Source organism: Microcaecilia unicolor, chromosome 10 (genome assembly GCF_901765095.1).
Source record: "Microcaecilia unicolor chromosome 10, aMicUni1.1, whole genome shotgun sequence".
Classification (NCBI taxonomy): Eukaryota; Metazoa; Chordata; class Amphibia; order Gymnophiona; family Siphonopidae; genus Microcaecilia; species Microcaecilia unicolor.
The window spans coordinates 124,204,689-124,229,303 of record NC_044040.1 but is presented as its reverse complement, the minus strand read 5'-3'; the positions used below and the strand labels follow the sequence as shown (position 1 = coordinate 124,229,303).

The 24,615-nt window shown below is 47.8% G+C and overlaps 1 protein-coding gene across 1 annotated transcript in view; it reads left to right on the top strand.

Annotated features, from left to right (window-relative positions):
* The window catches only part of YEATS2 (YEATS domain containing 2), a 1,439,149-nt gene that overhangs the window by 1,321,201 nt on the left and 93,333 nt on the right, over positions 1 to 24,615 (top strand). Inside the window, 2 exon segments of the mRNA XM_030217135.1 lie at positions 10,321 to 10,522; positions 14,978 to 15,204. Coding sequence (XP_030072995.1) covers positions 10,321 to 10,522; positions 14,978 to 15,204 — 429 coding nt within the window.

The following is a 24,615-nucleotide window of genomic DNA, read 5'->3' as shown; positions in this document are numbered from 1 at the left end:
AAGGACTGCTGTGTCAGTCTGCTGCGGTATCGGAGGTGCTTGCACCTTCCGTACCGTCTGCTGCAGCGGCGTCTGGCTCTTCACCTGCAGTGAGGTCCCTCCTCGGTGTCGGCTGCCACCCAGGTCGACTCCCCTTCGACGTCGGTGGAGGAAGCTTCACCGCAGTCCATGCGGGCATCGGCCTCTCGACATCACCATCGAGGATGTCAACAATCCTCGGTGTCAAGGCAGGCTCAGTATCGGAGTTCCCTGAGAGAGGTATTATCCAATACTGAAGAGTAGTGTTTGTGGGAGTCAGAGGGAGATCCCAGATACTTTTCTTCTGTTGAGTTGTATGGGATTCCCTCTGAACCTTCCCCTCCACCAGAAAGGAGACTGTATTCTCCTGAGAGTCTTTCCTTCTTTTGTCCGGGAAATGGCTACGGCTATTCCGTTCCCTATGGAGGTTGAGGATGAGCCCAGGGCTGAGATGCTCGAGGTCCTGGACTATCCTTCTCCAACTTCCCTATGAGGAAAGGTTAAAGCGGCTAAGGCTCTTCATCTTGGAGAAAAGGCGGCTGAGGGGAGATATGATAGAGGTCTATAAAATAATGAGTGGAGTTGAACGGGTAGATGTGAAGCGTCTGTTTATGCTTTCCAAAAATACTAGCACTAGGGGGCATGCGATGAAGCTACAATGTAGTAAATTTAAAATGAATCGGAGAAACTTTTTCTTCACTCAATGTGTAATTAAACTCTGGAATTCGTTGCCAGAGAATGTGGTAAAGGCGGTTAGCTTAGCGGAGTTTTAAAAAGGTTTGGACAGCTTCCTAAAGGAAAAGTCCATAGACCGTTATTAAATGGACTTGGGGAAAATGCACTATTTCTGGAATAAGCAGTATAAAATGTTTTGTGCTTTTTGGGGATCTTGCCAGGTATTTTTGATCTGGATTGGCCACTGTTGGAAACAGGATGCTGGGCTTGATGGACCTTTGGTCTTTCCCAGTATGGCAATACTTATGTACTTATGTACCTAAGGAGGCTGTGACAGCTCCTCTACATAAGGTACTGAAGGAAGTCCTTATGTGGAACTGGTCGTTCCCTGTGTCTGGCCCTGTGATCCCGAAGACAGCTCATTCCCGGTATCGGATCCACGGTGAACCTGGATTGATGAGGTCTCAGTTACCCCACAATTCCATGGTGGTGAACTCCGCCCTCAAAAGAGCCAAGAGTACTAGAGACTATGCCTTGGCACCCCCAGGCACAGAAGCTAGGACCTTGGATTCTTTTGTGAGAAAGATGTATCAGGCCGCTATGTTCGCCGTCCAAATCCAGTTTTACCAGCTCTTCACGAGCGTCCACTTGCAGAACTCAGTGAGGCAGCTGTCTAGCTTGGTTGATGACCTCCCTCCGGAGCAGGCCGAGCCTTTTCGCCAGGTGGTCAGGCAGCAGAAGGCATGTCGTAAATTCCTGGCCAGGGGCACTTATGACTCTTTTGATGTGGCATCCAGAGTCGCTGCTCAAGGTATAGTGATGCGCAGACTCTCATGGCTATGTGTCTCTGACCTGGTTCATTTGGTCCAGCAGCGGATGACGGATGTACCTTGCTGGGGGGATAAGCTTTTCGGAGAGAAGGTGGAAGATCTGGTCGATCAGATCAAGAAGCACAATGATGCTATGGTTTCTCCCGCCAGGTGCCTTCTGCTACAGCCTCCTCAACCAGGTTTTTTTGGGGGAGGGCGCGGAGTGCGCCCTATTCCTATGCTAGGCGTAGGTACACTCTGGCATCCCGACTGTCTAGACAGGCTCAGCATCAGTGCGCTCATTCTCGTCAACAGCGTGCACCTAAGGCCCCTGCTGTTCCCCAGCAAAAGCAAGGGATGGGCTTTTGACTGACTCCAGCAAAACATAGCCACAGTAAAAGTGTCCGTACCAGGCGACTTGCTGGTTGGAGGGAGGTTAATGTTGTTTCACAACAGGTAGCCTCTCATAACCTCCGACCGGTGAATTCTTCAAATAGTCCAATTAGAATACACCCTCAATCTGGAATCCAAACCTCCAAATTGCCCACTGGGAGCTCATTCTTACAGCTCCCAGCACAAGCAGGTACTTGCAGAAGAACTCTCTGCCCTTCTAAAGGCCCATTCGGTCAAACCCATTCCACTAGGGGAAGAAGGGCTGGGATTCTATTCCAGGTACTTCCTTGTACAAAAGAAAACAGGTGGGGTATGTCCCATCCTAGACCTAAGGGCCCTGAACAAATTCCTAGTCCAAGAAAAGTTCAGGATGGTTTCCCTGGGCACCCTTCTTCCCATGATTCAGGAGAATGATTGGCTATGCTCTCTGGACTTAAAGGATGCTTCCACTCACATCCGGATACTTCCAGCTCACAGGAAGTATCTTCGGTTTCGACTGGGAACACAGCATTTTTAGTACCATGTACTGCCCTTTGGCCTGACGTCTGTGCCCAGAGTATTTACAAAGTATCTAGCTGTAGTCGCTACGCAGACTGGGAGTGTATGTGTTTCCTTAGCTCGACGATTGGCTGGTGAAGAGCACTTCGGAGGAAGGTGCTCTGGAGTCCGTCCAAATTACTATTCAGGTGCTAGAGCTACTGGAGTTCGTAATAAATTACTCCAAGTCCCATCTTGCTCCTGTCCAAAAATTGGAATTCATTGGAACACTGCTGGACATGAAGACAGCTCGGGCCCGTCTTCCTGAGACAAGGGCAGACAACCTCCTGTCCCTGGTGTCCACAGTTCGAGTGTCTCACAGATCACAGATCGGCAGATGTTGAGGCTTCTGGGCCACATGGCCTCTACAGTTCATGTAACTCCCATGGCACATCTACATATGAGATCATCTCAATGGACCCTAGCTTCCCAGTGGTATCAAGCTGCGGGGGATCTGGAGGATGTGATCCAACTGCCCACCAATTTTCGAAATTATCTTCAGTGGTGAACAATCCGGTCCAATTTTTTTTTTTATTTTTTTTTTTTTATTTATAATTTTCAAATAATACAAACCATGTATATACATACAAAGAATGTTAGAAAATGATATTACAGGATATCTCCAAAACTCTAACACAATTAGGTAATAGTTCTTCTTACTTTGACCACAATAAGTCAGAGAAGATACTAGGAATTAAGCTAAGGAATTATTTTCTTAATAATTAATTGAGAGGAAAAGACACATAAACCAACTAACTGATATTACTAGCATATCAAACTGTGTGATGATTCAGGTAGATCCAATACCACCACTCTCCTCTTTGGCAACCACCCATGCCTGCAATTTCTCAAGGTCAAGAAACACATAGTTAACATCATTTAAAGAAACAAAACATCTACACAAATATTTCAGTACAAAAGATCCACCTAATGCGAGTATTCGTGGCTTTAGCACCAGAAACTGTCGCCTTCTTTTCTGTGTTTCTTTATTCAGATCAGGAAAAACTTGTATCTTGGCCCCCAAGAATAATGCTTTCATATGTTTAAAATATAAACGAAAAATGTTATTCCTATCCAGCTCCAGTGCAAAGGTCACAAGGAGAGTGGTACGGTGAGTTATCACCTCTAGAGAACTTTCCAGAGATTCTGTAAGGTTAAGTCCAGGTTGAGAGCCTTGGGAGGGAGTTCTGATTCCTGAGATATATTGAGCTCTGGTAATTGGTGGAAAACCCTCTACCGGAACTCCCAGAATTTCACCAAAGTACTTTTTTAACATGTCTATTGCTGGAATCAGTGGAGACTTTGGGAAATTTAGAAATCTTAAATTATTTCTCCTTCCTCGGTTATCAAGAAATTCTAGCTTCCTAGCTAGAATTTCCCTTTCTTTAACCATTACTCCTGTTAAGTTCTGCAGTTTTTGTGTCTCTTCTCCTAGTGTCTCAATTTTCCTCTCATTTTCTTGTAATCTCCCGGATAGGACACTTTGTTCTTGCTTTAAGTCTAGATATTCTGTTTTAATGGAGTTTGTTACCTGGGTTAGGGTGATATTAATTCCCTGGATAGCGTCCCACAGTGTCTCCATCGTTATAACAGCTGGTCTTATTTCCACTCGACTTCTCTCAGGAGCAGCCTCCAGAATCAGGGGAGATATCAGGCTTTCAGCCCTTATACTACCAGCAGTGTTCCGTTCTGGGGTTGAGGTAGCGGCAGGGCCCCCTTCTGCAGCTCGAGATCTCACCACTTCGGAAGGGTCATCGAACTGCTTCCCTGCCGGCACTAAGCTGCTTCCGGGTCGAGGAGGAGCTGTAATCTGAGGCGTGCTTAGCGAAGCCGCCTCAATGCTTCGGTCCGTCTGGCCAGCATCGGGTCCCGTCAGCGATGGCGTCTGCAGCTTCAACGCCTGGACTCCGAATTGTTCCAGCGTCTTCTGCTGGGTAGCCGGTTTCGTGGGGTCGGAGGAGGCTGAAGCCCCGGTCTTGCCCTTCCTCTTCCCCATAATATCAACGGGGAAGAGTGCTGCGTCCCAGGTATGTCCGCTGAGAAAATCCGGAGCTCCCAGACGTGCATCCTCTCACAGCGCCATCTTGTCTCATCTCCAATTTGACCATAGGACGACCATTCCAAATTCCTCAACCACAAAAAGTGCTGACGATGGATACATCCCTCCCAGTGTGGGGAGCTCATGTAAATGGGCTTCACACTCAAGGAGCCTGGCCCTTCTGGGAAACAGGTCTTCAGATCAACCTCCTGGAATTACGAACGATCTGGAACGCTCTAAAGGCTTTCAGAGATTGGCTGTCCATCCAAATTATCTTAATTCAAATAGACAATCAGGTTGCGATGTATTACACCAACAAGCTGGGGGGCACCGGATCTCGCCCTCTGTGTCAGCAAGCTGTTCAGATGTGGCTTTGGGCACGCCATCAGGGCATGTTTCTCCAAGCCACTTATCTGGCAGGTGTAAACAACAGTCTGGCCGACAGACTGAGCAGAGTAATGCAACTTCACGAGTGGTCACTGAACATGGGCGTAGCCCACAATATCTTTCGAGCGTGGGGCACCCCCTCGGTAGATCTTTTTGCCACTCAGATCAATCACAAGGTCCCTCAGTTCTGTTCCAGGCTTCAGGCCCATGACAGTCTACCGTCAGATGCCTTTCTCCTACATTGGGGAACAGGCCTTCTGTATGCATATCCTCCCATACCTTTAGTAGGGAAGACTTTGCTGAAACTCAAACAAGATCACGGAACATGATCCTGATTGCACCCTTCTGGCCACATCAGATTTGGTTCCCTCTTTTTCTGGAGTTGTCCTCAAAAGAACCATGGAGATTTCCAATTGGCTGGCAGATTGCATTTATTTTACATATGCCCAAGCTGGGCTCTTTCTTGAGGGTCATGTCAAGGTTCATAATGTCAAAGCCATGGTACCGTCAGTAGCCCACTTGAGATCAGCATCTATTGAAGAGATTTGCAAGGCTGCGTGGTCTTCAGCCTATACATTCACATCCCACTATTGCCTTGAGCATGATACCCGACGCGACAGTCAGTTTGGACAGACAGTTCTACAGAATCCAATTCTACCCTCCTAGGTCCATTTTATTCTTTTCTAGGCCGCACTTTCTAAACCAGTATGTATATAGGTTAATTGAATTTTGAGCTTGCAGTTGTGAGTTCCTATTATCCTAATGTTGTTTTTGGTGAGCCTGGTACCTAGGGATTCCCACATGTGAGAATCAACTGGGCCTGCCTGTCCTTGGAGAAAGTGAAAATATTTACCTGTAGTGGGTATTCTCTGAGGACAGCAGGCAATTAATTCTCACATACCCTCCTACCTCCCCTTAAAGTTGTCTTCTGTAGCTATGTTAGTCCCACGTTTACAAGGCAAGCAGGAAGTTTCTGCAACCTCTTAAAGCTATATTAAGCTAGGCAGCATTCTGCACCAGGTGCCTTGGATGACCTCATCCACATGTGAGAATTAATGGGCTGCTGTCCTCAGAGAATACCTGCTACAGGTAGGTATCTTCGCTTTATATGTGTTTAACTGTTACTTGCTTAGGTGATAGGCGGGCTTTAAATGTGTTAAATAAATAATAACTGATGTGAATTCTTAATCTGTTTGCCTGCTTCCATTGAAAGTTAAATACTTATGCACTAGTTTTTCTTGGTAACTTCCCTCCAGGTATCAGATCAGATTTGAATATATTGTGATCACTATTGTGCACAACATCTTGCAGAAGTCAAATTTTTCAGCCATGTGGTTCTACCTATTTGTTAACATTAAAGGCTAGAGTTACTAAAGTGTGCACCTTATTTACTGCAGGACCCATTTTGTGCAATGGGATCTATTGCCTAATAATGGGCATCAGTGTTAGTGTACTTAAGTGTGTTCTCAGGCCCACAACATGTTAATTGTTTTTATCATGAATTGCGCAGAGTTTCGTGGGAATCAGTGGAGAGTAAAAATTCTTTACTTTATCTTCTATTAATTTTATCAGTATCATGAGTATTTGTAATGTAATGCTTCCAATATCCAGCTTAGTAACATAGTAGATGATGGCAGTCTGCCCAACATGATGAACTCATTATATATGGTATGTGATACTTCATATATATACATGATCTTGATTTGTCCTTTAGAATCTTTCACCTCTACAGAATAAAGACCATCTTTTACCATGACAGTCCTCACTACATCATCATTCTGTACTGCCTGTGGAAACATCCTGTTGCATACACTACTCCTTTTGATCTTTACAATCATAGTGTTTTGTTCTCCCACCTTGGTGGGTGTCATCCTGGTATCTATCTTGATTTGTCCTTGCCATTTTTAGGGCATAGACCATAGATGTCTACCCGTTACTGTCCTTGTTCTAAAATGTCTGAAGTTCCCAAAGCCCCTGAAAAGCTCCATACCAGCTAATTCAAGTCTATTCAGCTATGATCAGAGTATAGACTGTAGAAGTCTGCCCAGTACTGGCTTTGTTTCCCAATTGCAAGTGTTGCTACCTAATCTCCGCTAAGATTCTTTCGATCCATTCCTTCTAAGCAGGATTCCTTATTGTTTATCCTAAGCATTTTTGAATTCCATTACCATTTCCATCTTCACCACCTCCCGCTGGAAGGCATTCCATGTATCTACCACCCTTTCTGTGAAAAAATACTTCCTGAGATTATTCCTGAGTCGGCCCCCTTTCAACCTCAATTCATGTCTTCTAGTTCTACCGCCTTCCCGTCTCTGGAAAATGTTTGTTTGCAGATTAATACCTTTCAAATATTTGAATGTCTGTATCATATCACACCTGTTTTTCCTTTCTTCCAGGGTATGCATGTTCAGGTCAGCATGTCTCTTCTCATACGTCTTGCTACACAAACCCCATACCGTTTTCATCACTTTTCTTTGAACTGCTTCAAGTCTTATTACATCCTTAGTAAGATACGGCCTCCAAAACTGAACACAATACTTCAAGTGGGGCCTCACCAAAGACTTGTACAGGGGCATTAACATCGCCTTTCTTCTGCTGGGTTATACTCCTCTCTATGCAGTCTAGCATCCTTCTGGCCGCAGCTACTACCTTCAAATAGGAAACTAAGAAATAAGGCTAGATTTACCACAAAAAAAGTACTATTTTATTTATTTTCACAGTTTGCATATAGCACTATCCTTTGTACTAGGCAACTCACAGTGACTTGCCCCTCTCCACCAGAAACCAACCAAATATTGCCTTGTTTAAGAAAGACCAGTGCTTTTTTTTTTTTAGAAAAAAAGGTGCCGGTACTCATTGTGGGCGGGGGTCACCACATATGACTCCACCCCTATTATAGCCACACCCACATTGGCCACACCCCTTATACCAGCCATGGCGCATATAAACAGACATAATTCAAAATATTATACTAGTATAGGAGAAAAAAATAACGTGATTTTTTGTTCATTATAAATAATTTCTGTAAGCTGTTACAGCTCCAGTATACCCAGTGCAAAATAAGACAGCAGTTGTAAATTCTTAAATTGGACATATTCCAGACACTAAAATGAAAATAAAATTATTTTTTCTACCTTTGTTGTTTGGTGACTGTTTTTCTGATCATGCTGGCCCAGAATCCGATTCTGCTGCTATCTGTCCTCTTAACTCTGTTTCCAGGGCTTCCTTTCCATTTATTTTTTTACTTTCCGCCTTTCTTCTTCATTTCTTGCCCTACATCCATAAGTAAAAGCTGGGTCCTCCGCAGACTTGACTGTCCAGTGGATCCAGCTTCTGCCTATTTTCTTCATCCATGTGCAGTTTTTCTCCTCTCTTCCTTTTGCCTCATCTCATCTCCTTCCTCACTCTTCCCTCCCCTCCATCCATGTCCAGCATTTCTTCTCTCCCCCTGCCCTCTCCATCCCACCCATGTCCAGCAATCCTCCTCTCCCCCTGCCCCCCTCCAGCCACCCATGCCCAGCGATTGTTCTCTCTCCCCTGCCCCCCTCCAGCAGCGATTGTCCTCTCTCCCCTGCCCACCTCCAGCCACCCATGCCCAGCGATTGGCCTCTCTCCCCTGCCCCTCCTCCAGCCACCCATGCCCAGTGATTCTCCTCTCTCCCCTGCCCCCCTCCAGCCACCCATGTCCAGCAACCCTCCTCTTCCCCTGCCCCCTCTCCTGCCACCCATGCCCAATGATTCTCCTCTCTCCCCTGCCCCCCCTCCAGCCACCCATGTCCAGCAACCCTCCTCTCCCCCTGCCCTCCCCTCCAGCCACCCATGTCTAGCCACCCATGCCCAGCGATTCTTCTCTCTCCCCTTCCCCCCTCCAGCCACCAATGCCCAGCGATTGTCCTCTCTCCCCTGCCCTCCTCCAGCAACGATTGTCCTTGCTCCCCTGCCCCCTCCAGCCACCCATGCCCAGCGATTCTTCTCTCTCCCCTGCCCCCCTCCAGCCACCCATGCCCAGCAATTGTCCTCGCTCCCCTGCCCCCCTCCAGCCACCCGGGTTGTCGTGGATTCTTCAGGGCAGGCAGGAAAGATCCCCAGTATTTCCTGCCCGCTGCCGGCGCTGACTCTCCTGCGGCGCTACTGCATCTCTCTACAAAATGGCCGCCAGGACTTACCAGGGCGGCCTCCAAGACTTCAGCAGAAGTCTCGCGAGGCTGCCGCTGGAAGTCTCGGTGGCCATTTTTAAAGAGCGATCCAGCAGCAGGGGAGGGGCAGCAGGCAGGCAAGACTGGGGATCTTTCCTGCCTGCCCCGAAGAATCCGTTGCCTTCTTCAGGTATGGACCCTCTAGCTCAGGGGAGGGAGGGAGGAGAGCTGACTCGCCCTGAAGAACGACCGGCTCTTGCGAACCGGTGCGCACCGGCTCCAGCACACCACTGGACAGACAAAAAAGGTGCCAGTATGCCGTACCGGCGTGTACTGGCACAAAAAAAGCACTGAGAAAGACCTACCCCTTCCTAGAATCTTTCCCCTCCACTGCTACCTAGGACTTTGCTTGTCCCCCATTCTGTCTAGGTCTTCTTTTTCCTTGAACTTTTTTATTTAAGTTATTTTATTGTAAACTGTTGTACTGCCTTATGCTAAGGCTAATTTGTGATATATATCAAGTGACATAAGTAAATAACACACATAATTGCATAAAATATACAACATTATTAAGACAAAATATCTTCCTCAAACAATTGCTTAACTAGGCCATAGTCTATGTGACTTTCTAATACAAAAACTTCTAAGTTTCTAAATTAAAAGTTTCTCTAAATAAAAATGCATTTAAATGTTTCCAAAATTGTGCCATACTCTGTATTGTCAGGAAGCAAGTTCCATAACTGGGCTCCTTCTGCATAAAATATTTTAGTTCTGTATTCATTAAGGCAAATATGGCTGAAAGATGGTACATCTAGATATAACTTAGTACCCGAATTAAGTATATGTTGGGGACTATGAAACCTTAAAGAGGTAAACAATACAGCAGGAATTTCATTGTTTACACATTTGTATATTCGTGTCAAAATCTTAAATTTTATACACCATTTTACAGGTAGCCAGTGTAATTTTATCAGTACTGGAATAATGTGGTCAAATCTGGAGGGTTTTGTTAGCAATCTAGCCAAAGCATTTTGGGCCACTTGTAGTGATTTCATCATATATCACAGCAGTCCTAACATTGTAATAGTCAAACAGCAGCATTATCTGTGCATAAACCACTGTTCTGAAATTATCCTCTGAAAGTAAATCTCTCAAACTCCTTATCTGCTATTACCAAGTTACTACCCCCTAACACATATTAATGTGCATTATTTACTGCAGGGCCCATTTTATGAAATTGACCTACTTACCAATAATGTACTTACTGCATTAGCACATACTAATGTGGTAATGCACGTCAGTAAATCTAACCTATTGTTCTTTTCAGTGGCAGCGAGCACTGACCATAAGAAAAGTCTTACAAGAAATCTTCGAGAAAGAGCCCAGATTTCACAGCACAGCATTTCTGAAGACAAAACAAGTAGTGCATTGGTGTCGAAACCATGGTTACACACCACCAGATCCAGAATATCTGAGAAACAAGACGGACTCTATAGAAGATGTGCTGACACAAATAGATAGTGAGCCAGGTGGGTTTTCATATTATGACTGCTGTACAGTCATAAATCCCTGTGCACACTGTTTGTCATAATGCAACAGGTAAAGTACTAGTGGCCTAATGAGACAGACAGGAAAGCAGCACACTGAGCTGTGTGCCTTAGGATATGTAAATAATAAAGAAAGGGGAACAGCATGCTGTATGATTCTGTATATGTGAATGATGCAGTGAGGAGGTGGCATGCTCTGGCACAAGCATACATTGATATCCTCTCAGTATTTATATATACTAGGATATCTACAGGCATTGGCAGAGCATCTGACCTCCCCGTCTTCATTATACACATGAGCACACTATCACAAAGCGTGCTGCCTCCATTAACACATATTGTGGTGCTAGGGGGAGTACTCACAGGGCACCCATTTTTCTTCTCTCACTGGGGTTGTATAAAGGAACCTTAGGAGGGATTTAGAGCTCAGGAGGGATAGAAAACCCATTGCAGAATCCCAAGGATTGACAGGAGTTTTAGTGTTCCCTAGGAAAGAGGGTTCTAGTGTGCTCCTGCTTGGTGCTCCGCAGCTCCTCAGTAGCTTTCCGCTCTCATCTCTCCCTACACTCCTCCCCGTGAACTCCGTTCGCTGGGTAAATATCTCCTGTCGTCCCCCTTCTCCCCCACTGCTAACTCCCGGCTCCGTTCCTTCTATCTCGCTGCTCCCTATGCCTAGAATAGACTCCCTGAGCCAGTACGTCAGACTCAGTCTCTGGCTGTCTTCAAGTCTAGGCTTAAAGCCCACCTCTTTGCTACTGCTTTCGACTCCTAACCATGACTCTCTTACTCAACACCCTCACTTATCACCCCTACCACTGCAATTTCCCCACCCCTAGCTGTCTGTTCGTCTGTCCAATTTAGATTGTAAGCTCTGTTGAGCAGGAACTGTCTTTTCATGTCAATTTGTACAGCACTGCGTAAGTCTAGTAGCGCTATAGAAATGTTTAATAATAATAATAGTAGTAGTAGTAGTGTCTGATGAAGGCAGGTTGCACCAACACTGTTTGTGTGTATTTGTGATTAATACACACAAGGAGGCAGCCTGTTATAGCGTGATGTGTGTATATAATGAAATCAAGGAGGGAGGACGTTCTGTAGCATTTTATATTGTCATGGGCAGGGTGAATCTGGCATGGCTTAGCTCTCCTTCCCTGTGTTTTTCTCCACCCAGACACATGCAAAAAGGAGCAGTTCTTAGGAGTACACCTCTGTTCCCAAATCACAAGGTGCTTTATTATAGTTTCCAAAATGTCAGCCACAGTGTTAGTTTTGGCAGATCTATTATCTCTGCAGTTTTCCAAACCTCAAACACAACCTTAGCTTTAACAGATATATTATCTCTGCAGTAGGTCAACTAAAATCAGCAAATATAACATTTTGCTTAGTCCACAGTTCTTCTAGTCAGCACAGTTCAAACACAAAGAAAACAGAGCCCTGGTTTTTAATCCTTAGCCATACGGACTGAGCAGCCAGGCCACACTTCCAGGGCGTTAGGCCTTTCCTCAGTTTCCTTGTCTAGCATTCGCTTTGGATCCTCTTTGCCGTGGGTTAGGAAACCTGCTCACTTCTGTTGGCTATCTGTTTCCACACCTTCTTGGTCCAGCCATTACTTTGGGGTCCTCTTTGTCCCGGGTTGGGTTGCCCGTTTACTCCTGCTGGTCATCTGTGAGGGAGCTCCTCTTCCTAGGTTGGAACTCTTCCCTCTGGTTCCTTATGTATCCCTTAACTCCCTCCTTTCTACTGCAGAAATTTATACCTGTCAAGTCTCCCGCATTCAGCGGGAGACTCCCGCTTTGGCAGGTTATCTCTGCACTCCCACCAAAGCGGGAAAGTCTCCTGCTGAGACACCCCGGGTCAGATTGTGTTTTCCCCCACTGCTGTTGCTTCTCCCAGTGAGCAGCAGCAGCGGCAAAGCAACTCCTGCCTATCCATTTCCTGGCCACTGCTGCTTCTCCTGTTGGGCAGCAGCGGTCACACACACACACAAAAAAAAAAAGCAAGCGTGGGGCTGCAGCAGCCTTCAGGCATGCGCTGTCGGCTCTGCCAGTCCTTGTTGTTGTCACGGCCACTGCTGCCCAACAGAAGAAGCAACAGTGGCCAGGAAATGGATACCGGGTGGAAGGGGGAACGGGAGGCAGGAGGTAGAATGGAGAGAGTGGGGAGGAAATGATAATGTGAAGACACTGGATAAAAGAGTGATAGAGAGAGAGATGAGTGGAATAGAAGAGGGGGTACAGAGAGAGAGAGATGAGTGGAAAGATGGGGAGAGAAGGACGGGACATGGAAAAGGGCTGGAGAGAGAGAGAAGCTGCTGGAGAGAAGGATGGGGAGAAAGGGGGGATCCTGGCTGGACAGATGGTGAGAGAAAGAGGGGAAATGCTGGATGAAAGGAGGGAGAGAAAGGGGGAAGACACTGGAAGGATGAGAGTAGAAAAGGGTATATGCTGGAAGGAAGCGTGGGGATAGAAACAGGAGAGAAACTGAAGGATGAGGAGAGAGAGAGGGGACATGATGAATGGAAAAGGGTACAGAGAGACACTGGATGGAAAGAAGGAGATAGAGAGAGAGACACTGGATGGAAAGATCAGGAGGCGGGTAGCCATTGGATGGAAGGATTGGAAGAAGGGGTAGACATTGGATGGAGGGATGAGGAGAGAAAGAGGGAAGACGGATGGAAGGATGGGGAGAGAAAGACACTGGATGGAAGGATAGGGAGAGAAAGGGAAGACGCTGGATAGAAGGATAGGGTGAGAAAGGGGAGATGCTATAAGGATGTGGAGAGGGAGGGGGGACACTGAACAGAAAAGGGTAGAGAGGTAGAGAGACACTGGATAGAAGGAGGGGGGAGAGAGAGAACTGGATGGAAGGATCAGGAGAGAGGGTAGATGGGTGGAAGGATGGGGAGAGAAAGAGGGAAGACGCTGGATGGAAGGGTAGGGAGAAAAAGAGAGGAGACGCTGGATGGAAGGATGCAGAAAGAAAGAGGGGAGACACTGGAAGGATGGGGAGAGAAAGAGGGAGTTTCTGGATGGAAAGGGGGAGAGAACAGAGTACTGAAAGACTGGAGAATAAGAGGAAAGGGGCATGGGGAGAACAAGGGTGAGGAAAAGATGAAAAGCCATAGGTAGATGAAGTTAAAAGAAGGAAATTAAAGAATGGATAGTAAGACTGAATTAAATCTGGATAGAGAGAGAAGCAGAATAATACTGAAGAAAACAAAGAAAAAGGAGAGAAAAATGACAAAAAGAACAGGAAACCCTGGCAAGAGAGTTAAGAGAAGATGAAGGAAAGCGGAATCAAGAGACTGAGAGCAACACAATTAGAAAAAGTAAATGGGCAGACAACAAAGGTACAGAAAATAATTTTATTTTTAATTTAGGATAAAGTAATGTGGTATCTGTGTTAATAATGGTTAATAAATGCAAATAAAACACAAAATAGAAATTAAGATGATACCTTCACTGATTTTAAAACATTTTTAGTTAGCTTTCAGAGACTAGCACTTCCTTCCTCAGGTCAGGAGAGGATACCATAACAGCATTATACTGACCTGACCTGAGGCAGGAGGTTTTGGCCTGTGAAAGCTAATTGAAAAGGGTATTAGGCTATTAAGTAAAATATTTTCTGAAATGGCCGTGGGTTTGAGGTGTGCAAGGGGGGGGGCAGAGCCATGTAGAGAGGGTGGAGCCAAGGCAGGGTAGGGTGGGGCAAGGGGTGTGGACTAAAATCTCCCTCTCAAAAATTGGGACCCCTTGGCAGCTCTGGAAATTCTTAGTCTCCTCCCTTTGGAACCCTTCCTTCCCTTGATTGGCAGCTAGGGGTATAGGGAAACTAGAAGCTTCTCCCTTTCAGTAGCTTCCCTGTTTCTTATAGAACACTAAAACCGCTTTCAGTTCTTGGGTTACTAGGTTTTCTTTCCCTCTTGAGCTCTAAATCCCTCCTAAGGCTTCTTTATACAACCCCAGTGTGAGAAGTGGAATGGGTGCCCTGTGAGTATTCCTCCTAGCACCACAATATGTGTTAATGGTATGGAGGCAACATGCACAGTGATAGTGTGTGCATGTGGCAGTTTGTGTGAATGATACAGACAGGGAAGCTGCAAGTTCTATGAAAATATATGTTTAATAGGTAGACAATGTGCTGACTGGTATTGTGTAAGAGGATGATACAGATAGGGAGGAGCACATTCTGTAGCACTGTTAGCATGACATTTTTTTTTATCTAGTGTTAAGGTTAAGATATATCTGTTGTGAATTTTTCAAGATTTTATATTCTCTTGGCCCTTATAATAGTTTGAGGTCTCAAAAGTAATTTGTCAGACAAGCAATAAATCATTGTGTCCGTCAACGCAATACGTTTTTTGTTTTTTTTTTTGTGACTTTTTTTCAGTATAACTTTATCTGCATTAATCAAAAATACTGCATTTTATTTATTTAGAGTACTCATCCTCTTATTCTTATGCTGAAGAGCTCTGTCGAACACTAGAGGAGATGCAGCAACTTATAAAAAGGGAATCAGAGAAATGTGAAGAAGTGGATATATTGAATGCTACAGAGCCATTGAAAATGATCATTAAAAAGGAAAAGGAAGAGAATGAAGAGGATGAAAAATTCTACCTGCCATTAGTACCGTTCTCTGAATTTGTCCAGGACACAGTGCAGGAGGTATAGATATGCTTCATGCAACCATTCACAAATGAGTGTAGGATGGAATTATGAATGTTCTGTGTTCTCCATGTTTTACTGAGACCAAAAGTCTCTGCATCATTACAGTGCAATCCATGGGCTAGAGAGCTAATTGTTTTCTTAATTTGGATTCACTTTACATTTTTAAAAATATATTCTTCTGGCTATAATTGTCTCTTTCATCTCTCTTTTTAATCATGCTGGCAGTAATTGTCCTGCCTTATGCCTTTTTAAATATGTGGCATAAATCTGATCTGGGCTTTCAAGATGGTATTTTCAACAGTCTATAACCTGATTTAAACTCTAGCATATCAGTTGTTCTTAATGTCATCCCTCCAGGTATTAAGTCAAATTTGATTGCATTATGATCAGTATTTCTAAGTACCCCCACCCCCCGAACACCTTTGCTGTGGCTTAGTAAAAGGGCCCCCATAACACCTCAGCAGCACATATATCGCTTATGCTAGCATTAAAGATTCTAATCATTTTTGTTATTTATGTAGTTTTTGAGTCAGATAAAGGTACATGCCGCAGTGCGGGTCCCTTCCCCCTTTGGTATCCCCTACTTACCCAAATGAGGTTTTGTGGTTTACCTCAGCCCCCTCTCCTTGACCTAGAGAGGGGTTCCTTCAGGCAGCCCTATGGAGAAGTGGAGCTCCCAGAGTTCTCTGGCTGTAAAAAAAAACCCAACAAAAAAAGCCCCAAATTTGACAGACCATAGCGATCCTTGTGGCACAGCAAACAGAAAGGCAATTTGGCACTAGACTCTTCCTGTGTCGGGATTGAGCCATTCATTGGCACCTTCTCACCTGGCTGTCTTCGCTGTGGGGGTTGTCTCCCTGATGTTCTCCCCCAAGTTCATCCTCCTGTATCAGGTCTGCCTCAGCGAGTTGCTTTCTCGAGGTTTGACCTCTTTGAGGATGGACCTAAAGAAGCTGGTGAAGGACTTGGGTGAATCTAAGATGCCGCACTTGCCGGAGGTTCGCACATGCTCTGCTGCTCAGAGCACGTCCTTTGGTAGGTCCTGGGATGTTCAGCGCTCTCGTTTTTCTCGCTTCTCAGGTGCCTCCTGGGATCAGGGTTGAGTTCATGCTCAACCTATTCAGGCCTTTCGGGTGAAGGTCACGACGGAGCACTCGGAGTTCAGGGTCTTCCCATCCAGCCTCTGGTTTTTCCAATCAGGGGGGCACGCAGTACATATACAAGAGGTGGCTCCACATCACGTCCGACTGGTGCGTCTTAGACCTGTTGTGAGTCAGTTACCTTCTGGAGTTCTGTCATCCTCTTCGGGGCCAGTTTCTTCTCTCCCCATGTGGGTCGCCACTGAAGCCGGCGATCATCTGGGAGACGTTGTAGGTGTTGCAGGCGATTATTCCAGTGCCACCTCACAAATGAGGTTTTGGTAGGTATTCCATCTATTTTGTGGTGTCCAAGAAAGAAGGCTCCTTTACATAAGGACATAAGTACATAAGTAATGCCATACTGGGAAAAGACCAAGGGTCCATCGAGCCCAGCATCTTGTCCACGACAGCGGCCAATCCAGGCCAAGGGCACCTGGCAAGCTTCCCAAACGTACAAACATTCTATACATGTTATTCCTGGGATTTTGGATTTTTCCAAGTCCGTTTAGTAGTGGTTTATGGACTTGTCCTTTAGGAAACCGTCGAACCCCTTTTTAAACTCTGCTAAGCTAACCGCCTTCACCACATTTTCCGGCAATGAATTCCAGAGTTTAATTACACGTTGGGCGAAGAAAACTTTTCTCCGATTTGTTTTAAATTTACTACACTGTAGTTTACTCGAATGCCCCCTAGTATTTTTGGAAAGCGTGAACAGACGCTTCACATCCACCTGTTCCACTCCACTCATTATTTTATATACCTCTATCATGTCTCCCCTCAACCGTCTCTTCTCCAAGCTGAATAGCCCTAGCCTCCTTAGTCTTTCTTCATAGGGAAGTCGTCCCATCCTCGCTATCATTTTAGTCGCCCTTCGCTGCACCTTTTCCAATTCTAATATATCTTTCTTTGAGATGCGGCGACCAGAATTGAACACAATACTCAAGGTGCGGTCGCACCATGGAGCAATACAACGGCATTTTCCATATCATCATGCTGATCAATCCATAGACTGGTGGGTTGTGTCCATCTACCAGCAGGTGGAGATAGAGAGCAAACTTTTGCCTCCCTATATGTGGTCATGTGCTGCCGGAAACTCCTCAGTATGTTCTCTATCTCAGCAGGTGGTGGTCACACACAGCAGCAGCTCTGGCTAGGCCTCCAAGCCTAATTTTTAGGTTTTGTTGAGTGCCTGGGGTTGAGGGCTCTTCTTGAGCAAGTGCAAACCTGGTGGCGCCAGGTCCCTCCTTTTCTCCCCCCTCCCGCTGGCTCCGTTGGAAAAAAAAAAATTTGAACGTCCTTAAAGGCGTTTATTTCGACGTTTATTTAAACGTTTATTGCAGCTACTCACTGGGACACCAGGTCGTTACAGCTCGGAGCGGAAAGCAGGTAATTTTTACCTTTTATAGCGGGCAGGGGGTTCCCCGATTGGTATCCACGTGGCCTATGGCGTCGGAGGGCGAGGGCGCAAAGAGTCGCTCCCCAGATCGCGTGTGCGCTTCTAGAGGGGATGCGGGGGTCTTAAAGTCTGATCGCCCTTGTTGGGTGACAGTTTCGTGACCGATGAGTGTCCCGGTCCTTCCTTCGGTGTGGCGGTTTTTCACGCCATAAACGCCCATCCCCCGCGGCTCGCCTCCGCCATATTGGCCGGCCACGCGGCTCGGACGGCTTCTTCTTGGGCCGCCCTTGAGGTGGGAGACATTGATGCCATGAACGCCCTTAATTTGGGCGACGGCACAAAAGCGGCTAAAGTTAAGCGCCGTTTTTCCCGCGCGGCTCCTTCACGGAGTGTCGCGCCGGACGCCATCTTGGATGTGCAGCATGTCTCTCCCCCGCTCTTGCGAGCGCCGGTTGAGGGTGCGTCTAGGGCTGTAGCCCAGGCTGCAGAAGTGCACAGTCTGGGGGGTTTCTCCCCCGAGTTTGTTTTGCTGCTGCATCAGGCTCCCTTATGCAAACGCTGCCCCTGCTCACTCGTCTGGTAAAGAGGTGAGGCCCCGGAGGTAAACGCCCTCGGGTTGATTCCCAGGCCTTGGAGGACTTTGTCTCCTCCGATGTAGATGAGGGCAGCGTATCTGAGTTCTCCCAACGGTCCTTTGCGGATTCCTTGGAGGAGACGGATCCCCGCTCGGATGGAGCGGATGACCCCTCTGCAGCGCGGCTCTTTAGCTCAGAGGATTTGCCCAACCTGTTAATGCAGGCCATGGGCATTTTGAAGATTTCCTCTCCGGAGGACATCTCTTCCTCAGCCCCTGTTGGCTCTGCCATTATGCTGGGGACGAAGCGCCCGCATAGAACCTTCCATGTGCATGATGCCATGCACACCTTAATTTTGGCTCAATGGGATGTCCCGGAAGCGAGCCTTAAAGTGGCTAGGGCTATGTCCCGCCTCTATCCTTTGCCTGAAAGTGAATGTGAGGCCTATCTGTGGCCTACCGTGGATTCTTTAATCACTGCGGTGACTAAGAAAACGGCGTTGCCGGTGGAAGGTAGCACGGCCCTAAAGGACGCCCAAGACAGAAGATTGGAGGCGGCCTTAAGGTCGTCCTTTGAGGCGGCTGCTTTAAGTTTGCAGGCCTCAGTTTGCGGCTCCTATGTGGCCAGGGCGTGCCTGTCTATGGTGCAGCGGGCTTCCCCCTCGGATCATTCCTTGAGGGCTGATTGGCTGGCCCTGGAATCGGGCTTAGCCTATTTGGCAGACTTGCTGTATGATGTCTTGAGGGCCTCAGCTAACGGCATGGCTCAGACAATCTCTGCGCGGCGGTGGCTTTGGCTGAAGCATAGGTCTGCTGACCACGCCTCTAAATCCCGCCTGGCTAGATTGCCTTTTAAAGGCAAGCTGCTCTTTGGGGTCGAGCTGGACAAAATCAATGCCAATTTCGGCACGTCTAAGGGCAAGAAGTTACCAGAGGTCAGGGCTCGGGCTAGTGCTCGCCCCGGTACCTCCAGAGGACGGTTTCAGGAAGCCCGTTGGTACCGCCCGGGCAGGTCGGGCTCCTCTGCCCCCTCTTCCTTCAAGAGGACCTTTTCCCCCAAGCAGCATTCCTTTCGCAGAGACCGCCGTCCCGGAGGTGCTCCCTCCGGTCCTCCCCTAGGGTCTTGTACCCAATGACGGGGCCTTGGTCCACGCTCCAGTGCAGATTGGAGGACGGCTGTCCTCGGTTCTGGACGAGTGGACCACAATAACTTCAGACGCTTGGGTGCTGGAAGTCATCAGAGACGGCTACAAGCTAGAGTTCTGCCGACCCTTAAGAGACGGGTTTGTACTCTCTCCCTGCAAGTCTCCGGTCAAAGCTGTGGCAGTGCAGCAGACCTTGGACAATCTGATCCGCCTGGGTGCGGTCGTTCCGGTGCCAGAAAATCAGCTTGGCAAGGGACGTTACTCCATGTACTTTGTGGTACCAAAGAAAGGAGGTTCTGTACGGCCTATCCTCGACCTCAAAGGGGTCAATCAGGCACTTTCGCATGGAGACCCTCCGCTCTGTTATAGCGGCAGTGAAGGCAGGAGAGTTCCTGGCATCCTTGGACATCAAGGAAGCGTACTTGCATATTCCCATCTGGCCTCCTCATCAACGCTTTCTGCGTTTTGCAGTCCTGGGCCGACACTTCCAGTTCAGAGCCCTCCCGTTCGGGTTGGCTACTGCTCCGCGGACCTTCTCCAAAGTAATGGTGGTCATCGCGGCCTTCCTGAGGAAGGAAGGAGTACAAGTCCATCCTTATCTGGACAACTGGTTGATCCGAGCCCCCTCTTATGCAGAGTGCGGCAAAGCTGTGGACCGGGTGGTTGCTCTTTTGAGCTCCCTGGGGTGGATCATCAACTGGGAGAAAAGCCAGCTGCGCCCAACTCAGTCCCTGGAGTATCTGGGAGTTCGATTCGACACCCAAGTGGGCAGAGTGTTCCTGCCAGACAATCGGATTGTCAAGCTTCAGGCTCAGATGGACCAGTTCCTAGTAGCCTCTCCTCTTCGGGCTTGGGACTATGTGCAGCTGTTGGGCTGTGACGGCCACGATGGAAGTAGTGCCCTGGGCCAGGGCTCATATGAGACCAGTACAACACACTCTGCTGCAGCGCTGGACTCCGATGTCGGAGGATTATGCTGTGCGCCTTCCCTTGGACCCAGCAGTGCGCAAGACGCTGAGCTGGTGGACGCAGACAGACAAGTTGTCTGCAGGAATGCCTCTTGTGACCCCGGAGTGGATTGTCGTCACGACGGACGCCTCTTTGTCGGGCTGGGGAGCCCACTGTTTGGGAAGGACAGCGCAGGGGCTTTGATCTCCTACAGAGGCAAAGTGGTCTATCAACCTCCTGGAACTCAGAGCCATTCGGTTGGCGCTTTTGGAGTTCATCCCGGTACTGGCGTTGAAGCCTGTACGGGTCCTGTCGGACAATGCCACGGCTGTGGCCTATGTCAACCGCCAGGGAGGTACCAAGAGCGCTCCTCTAGCCAAGGAGGCCATGAATCTATGCCAGTGGGTGGAAGCGAACCTGGAACAGCTGTCAGCGGCCCACATTGCCGGGGTCATGAATGTCAAGGTGGACTTCCTCAGTCGCCATACCTTGGAGCCCGGAGAGTGGCAGCTAGCTGCTCAGGCGTTCTTGGACATCACGAAGCGCTGGGGCCAGCCGAGCCTAGATCTGATGGCGTCATCGGCCAATTGCCAACTGCCGTGCTTTTTCAGCAGAGGACGGGACCCTCGATCCCTGGGAGAGATGCTCTTCTCCAACAGTGGCCGACACAAGAGATTCTCTATGTGTTCCCGCCCTGGCCCATGTTGGGCAGGGTGCTAGACCGGGTGGCAAAGCATCCGGGCCGGATAATCCTGGTCGGTCCGGATTGGCCCAGACGTCCCTGGTGTGCGGACTTGATCAGGCTCTCAGTGGACGAACCTCTGCGACTGCCAGTGGAGCAGGGCCTGTTACATCAGGGTCCCGTGGTGATGGAGGATTCCTCCCCCTTTGGTCTTACGGCCTGGCTATTGAGCGGCAGAGTCTGAGGAAGAAGGGCTTCTCAGACAAGGTCATCGCCACTCTGCTGAGAGCGAGGTAGCGCTCTACTTCTACTGCTTACGCCAGGGTTTGGCGTACCTTTGCAGCGTGGTGTGAAGCAGGTTCACTTTCTCCATTTACTGCTCCAATTTCTTCAGTGCTGGCGTTCCTGCAAGAAGGTCTGGAGAAAGGCCTGTCGCTCAGTTCCCTGAAAGTCCAGGTAGCGGCCCTGGCTTGCTTCAGGGGCCGCCTGAAGGGTGCTTCCCTGGTTTCGCAGCCAGATGTGGTGCGTTTCCTCAAGGAAGTTAATCACCTGCGCCCTCCTCTGCACTCAGTGGTGCCTGCGTGATGCAAAGAGCCTTGCAAAAGCCGCCTTTTGAACCCTTGTCGAGGGCATCTCTGAAAGACCTGACGTTGAAAGCAGTCTTTTTGGTGGCTATCACTTCAGCCAGAAGAGTTTCCGAGCTCCAGGCACTCTTCCGTCCTACCCAAGATTGTTTCTCGCTTCCATGTGAGTCAGCAGCTCTGTCTCCCTTCCTTTCGTAGGGAGGACTACCCAGAAGAGTATTCTGCTCTCGAATATCTGGATGTGAGACGGGTCATCATCAGATACTTGGAAGTGACTAATGGTGTCCGGAAATCGGATCATCTGTTTGTCCTGTTTGCAGGTCCTCGTAAGGGTCTGCAGGCTGCTAAGCCTACAGTGGCAAGATGGGTCAAGGAAGCCATGGCAGCGGCTTATGTGGCCGCGGGGAAGGTGTCGCCTATCCAGCTGAAGGCTCACTCCACTAGAACTCAGGCGGCCTCGATGGCAGAGGCCGGGTCCGTCTCCTTGGCAGAGATATGCAAGGCGGCAACTTGGGCATCGGCCCATACATTCTCCAAGCATTACCGCTTGACTGTGGCTGCTCGGGCGGAGGCTCGGTTTGGAGCTTCAGTGTTGAGGTCAGGGATTTCAATGTCCCGCCCTGGGTGAGTACTGCTTCGGTACATCCCACCAGTCTATGGATTGATCAGCATGATGATATGGAAGGTAAAATTATGTATCATACCTGATAATTTTCTTTCCATTAATCATAGCTGATCAATCCATAGCCCCTCCCAGATATCTTTACTGTTTATATTCTCGTTGAATTTTAGGTTCAAGTTTAGTCTTCAGTTCCTTCAGGAGGACTTCGTGTTCAAGTTTTTTCACTTGGATTCTTCAAGAGTTGAGACGAGTTTGTGTTACAGTGAGCTGCTACATTCCTCTCCCCTCCATTTTACGGGGCTGGATTGAGACTTAAATTCTGCCGGCACTCCCTCCCGCTTCGTGCGGCTGTAGGGCAGCTTTGTACCCCTCCCGCTTCGGCGGTGTTAGGGTCAGTCAGCTCCTCCCGCGGTTGCGGTTGCAGGATAAGCCAGATCCCCCCACATCGGCGGGTGTGGTGTCCCTCCCCCGCTCCGCGGGGATGAGCTGGACGGATTCCCCTCCCCCACTTGTGTGGGGATGAGCTGGGTTAATTCCCCTCCCCCGTTTCGGCGGTGGTGAGCTGGGCAGAGTGTCCCTTTGTGGGTGTAATTCTCTAAGTGCTGAGTCCTGCGGATGGAGCTTTGATATCGACATACTGAGGAGTTTCCGGCAGCACATGACCACATATAGGGAGGCAAAAGTTTGCTCTCTATCTCCACCTGCTGGTAGATGGACACAACCCACCAGTCTATGGATTGATCAGCTATGATTAATGGAAAGAAAATTATCAGGTATGATACATAATTTTACCATAACATCCTCACACCTGTTTTCCATACCTTTCCTAATAATACCCAACATTCTATTCGCTTTCCTAGCCGCAGCAGCACACTGAGCAGAAGGTTTCAGCGTGTTATCGACAACGACACCCAGATCCCTTTCTTGGTCTGTAACTCCTAACGTGGAACCTTGCATGACATAGCTATAATTCGGGTTCTTTTTTCCCACATGCATCACCTTGCACTTGCTCACATTAAACGTCATCTGCCATTTAGCCTCCCAGTCTCATAAGGTCCTCTTGTAATTTTTCACAATCCTGTCGCGAGTTAACGACTTTGAATAACTTTGTGTCATCAGCAAATTTAATTACCTCGCTAGTTACTCCCATCTCTAAATCATTTATAAATATATTAAAAAGCAGCGGTCCTAGCACAGACCCCTGAGGAACCCCACTAACTACCCACTGCCCATTTAACCCCACTCTCTGTTTCCTATCCTTCAACCAGTTTTTAATCCACAATAGGACATTTCCTCCTATCCCATGACCCTCCAATTTCCTCTGTAGCCTTTCATGAGGTACCTTGTCAAACGCGTTTTGAAAATCCAGATACACAATATCAACCGGCTCCCCTTTGTCCACATGTTTGTTTACTCCTTCAAAGAATTGAAGTAAATTGGTCAGGCAAGATTTCCCCACACAAAAGCCGTGCTGACTCGGTCTCAGTAATCCATGTCTTCGGATGTGCTCTATAATTTTGTTTTTAATAATAGCCTCTACCATTTTCCCCGGCACCGACGTCAGATTCACCGGTCTATAATTTCCCGGATCTCCCCTGAAGCCTTTTTTAAAAATGGGCGTTACATTGGCCACCCTCCAATCTTTCGGTGCCACGCTCGATTTTAAGGATAAGTTGCATATCACTAGCAGTAGCTCCGCAAGCTCATTTTTCAGTTCTATCAGTACTCTAGGATGAATACCATCCGGTCCAGGAGATTTGCTACTCTTCAGTTTGCCGAACTGCCCCATTACGTCCTCCAGGTTTACCGTGAAGTCAGTAAGTTTCTCCGACTCGTCCGATTGAAATACCATTTCCGACACCGGTATCCCACCCAAATCTTCCTCGGTGAAGACCGAAGCAAAGAATTCATTCAGTCTCTCCGCTACATCTTTGTCTTCCTTGATCGCCCCTTTTACCCCTCGGTCATCCAGCGGCCCAACCGATTCTTTTGCCGGCTTCCTGCTTTTAATATACCGAAAAAAAATTTTACTATGTTTTTTTGCCTCTAATGCTATCTTTTTTTCATAATCCCTCTTGGCCTTCTTTATCTGTGCCTTGCATTTGCTTTGACACTCCTTATGCTACTTCTTGTTATTTTCAGACGGTTCCTTCTTCCATTTTCTGAAGGCATTTCTTTTAGCCCTAATAGCTTCCTTCACCTCACTTTTCAACCAGGCCGGCTGTCTTTTGGAGTTCCGTCTTTCTTTTCTAATTCGCGGAATATGTATGGCCTGGGCCTCCAGGATGGTATTTTTGAACAGCGTCCACGCCTGTTGT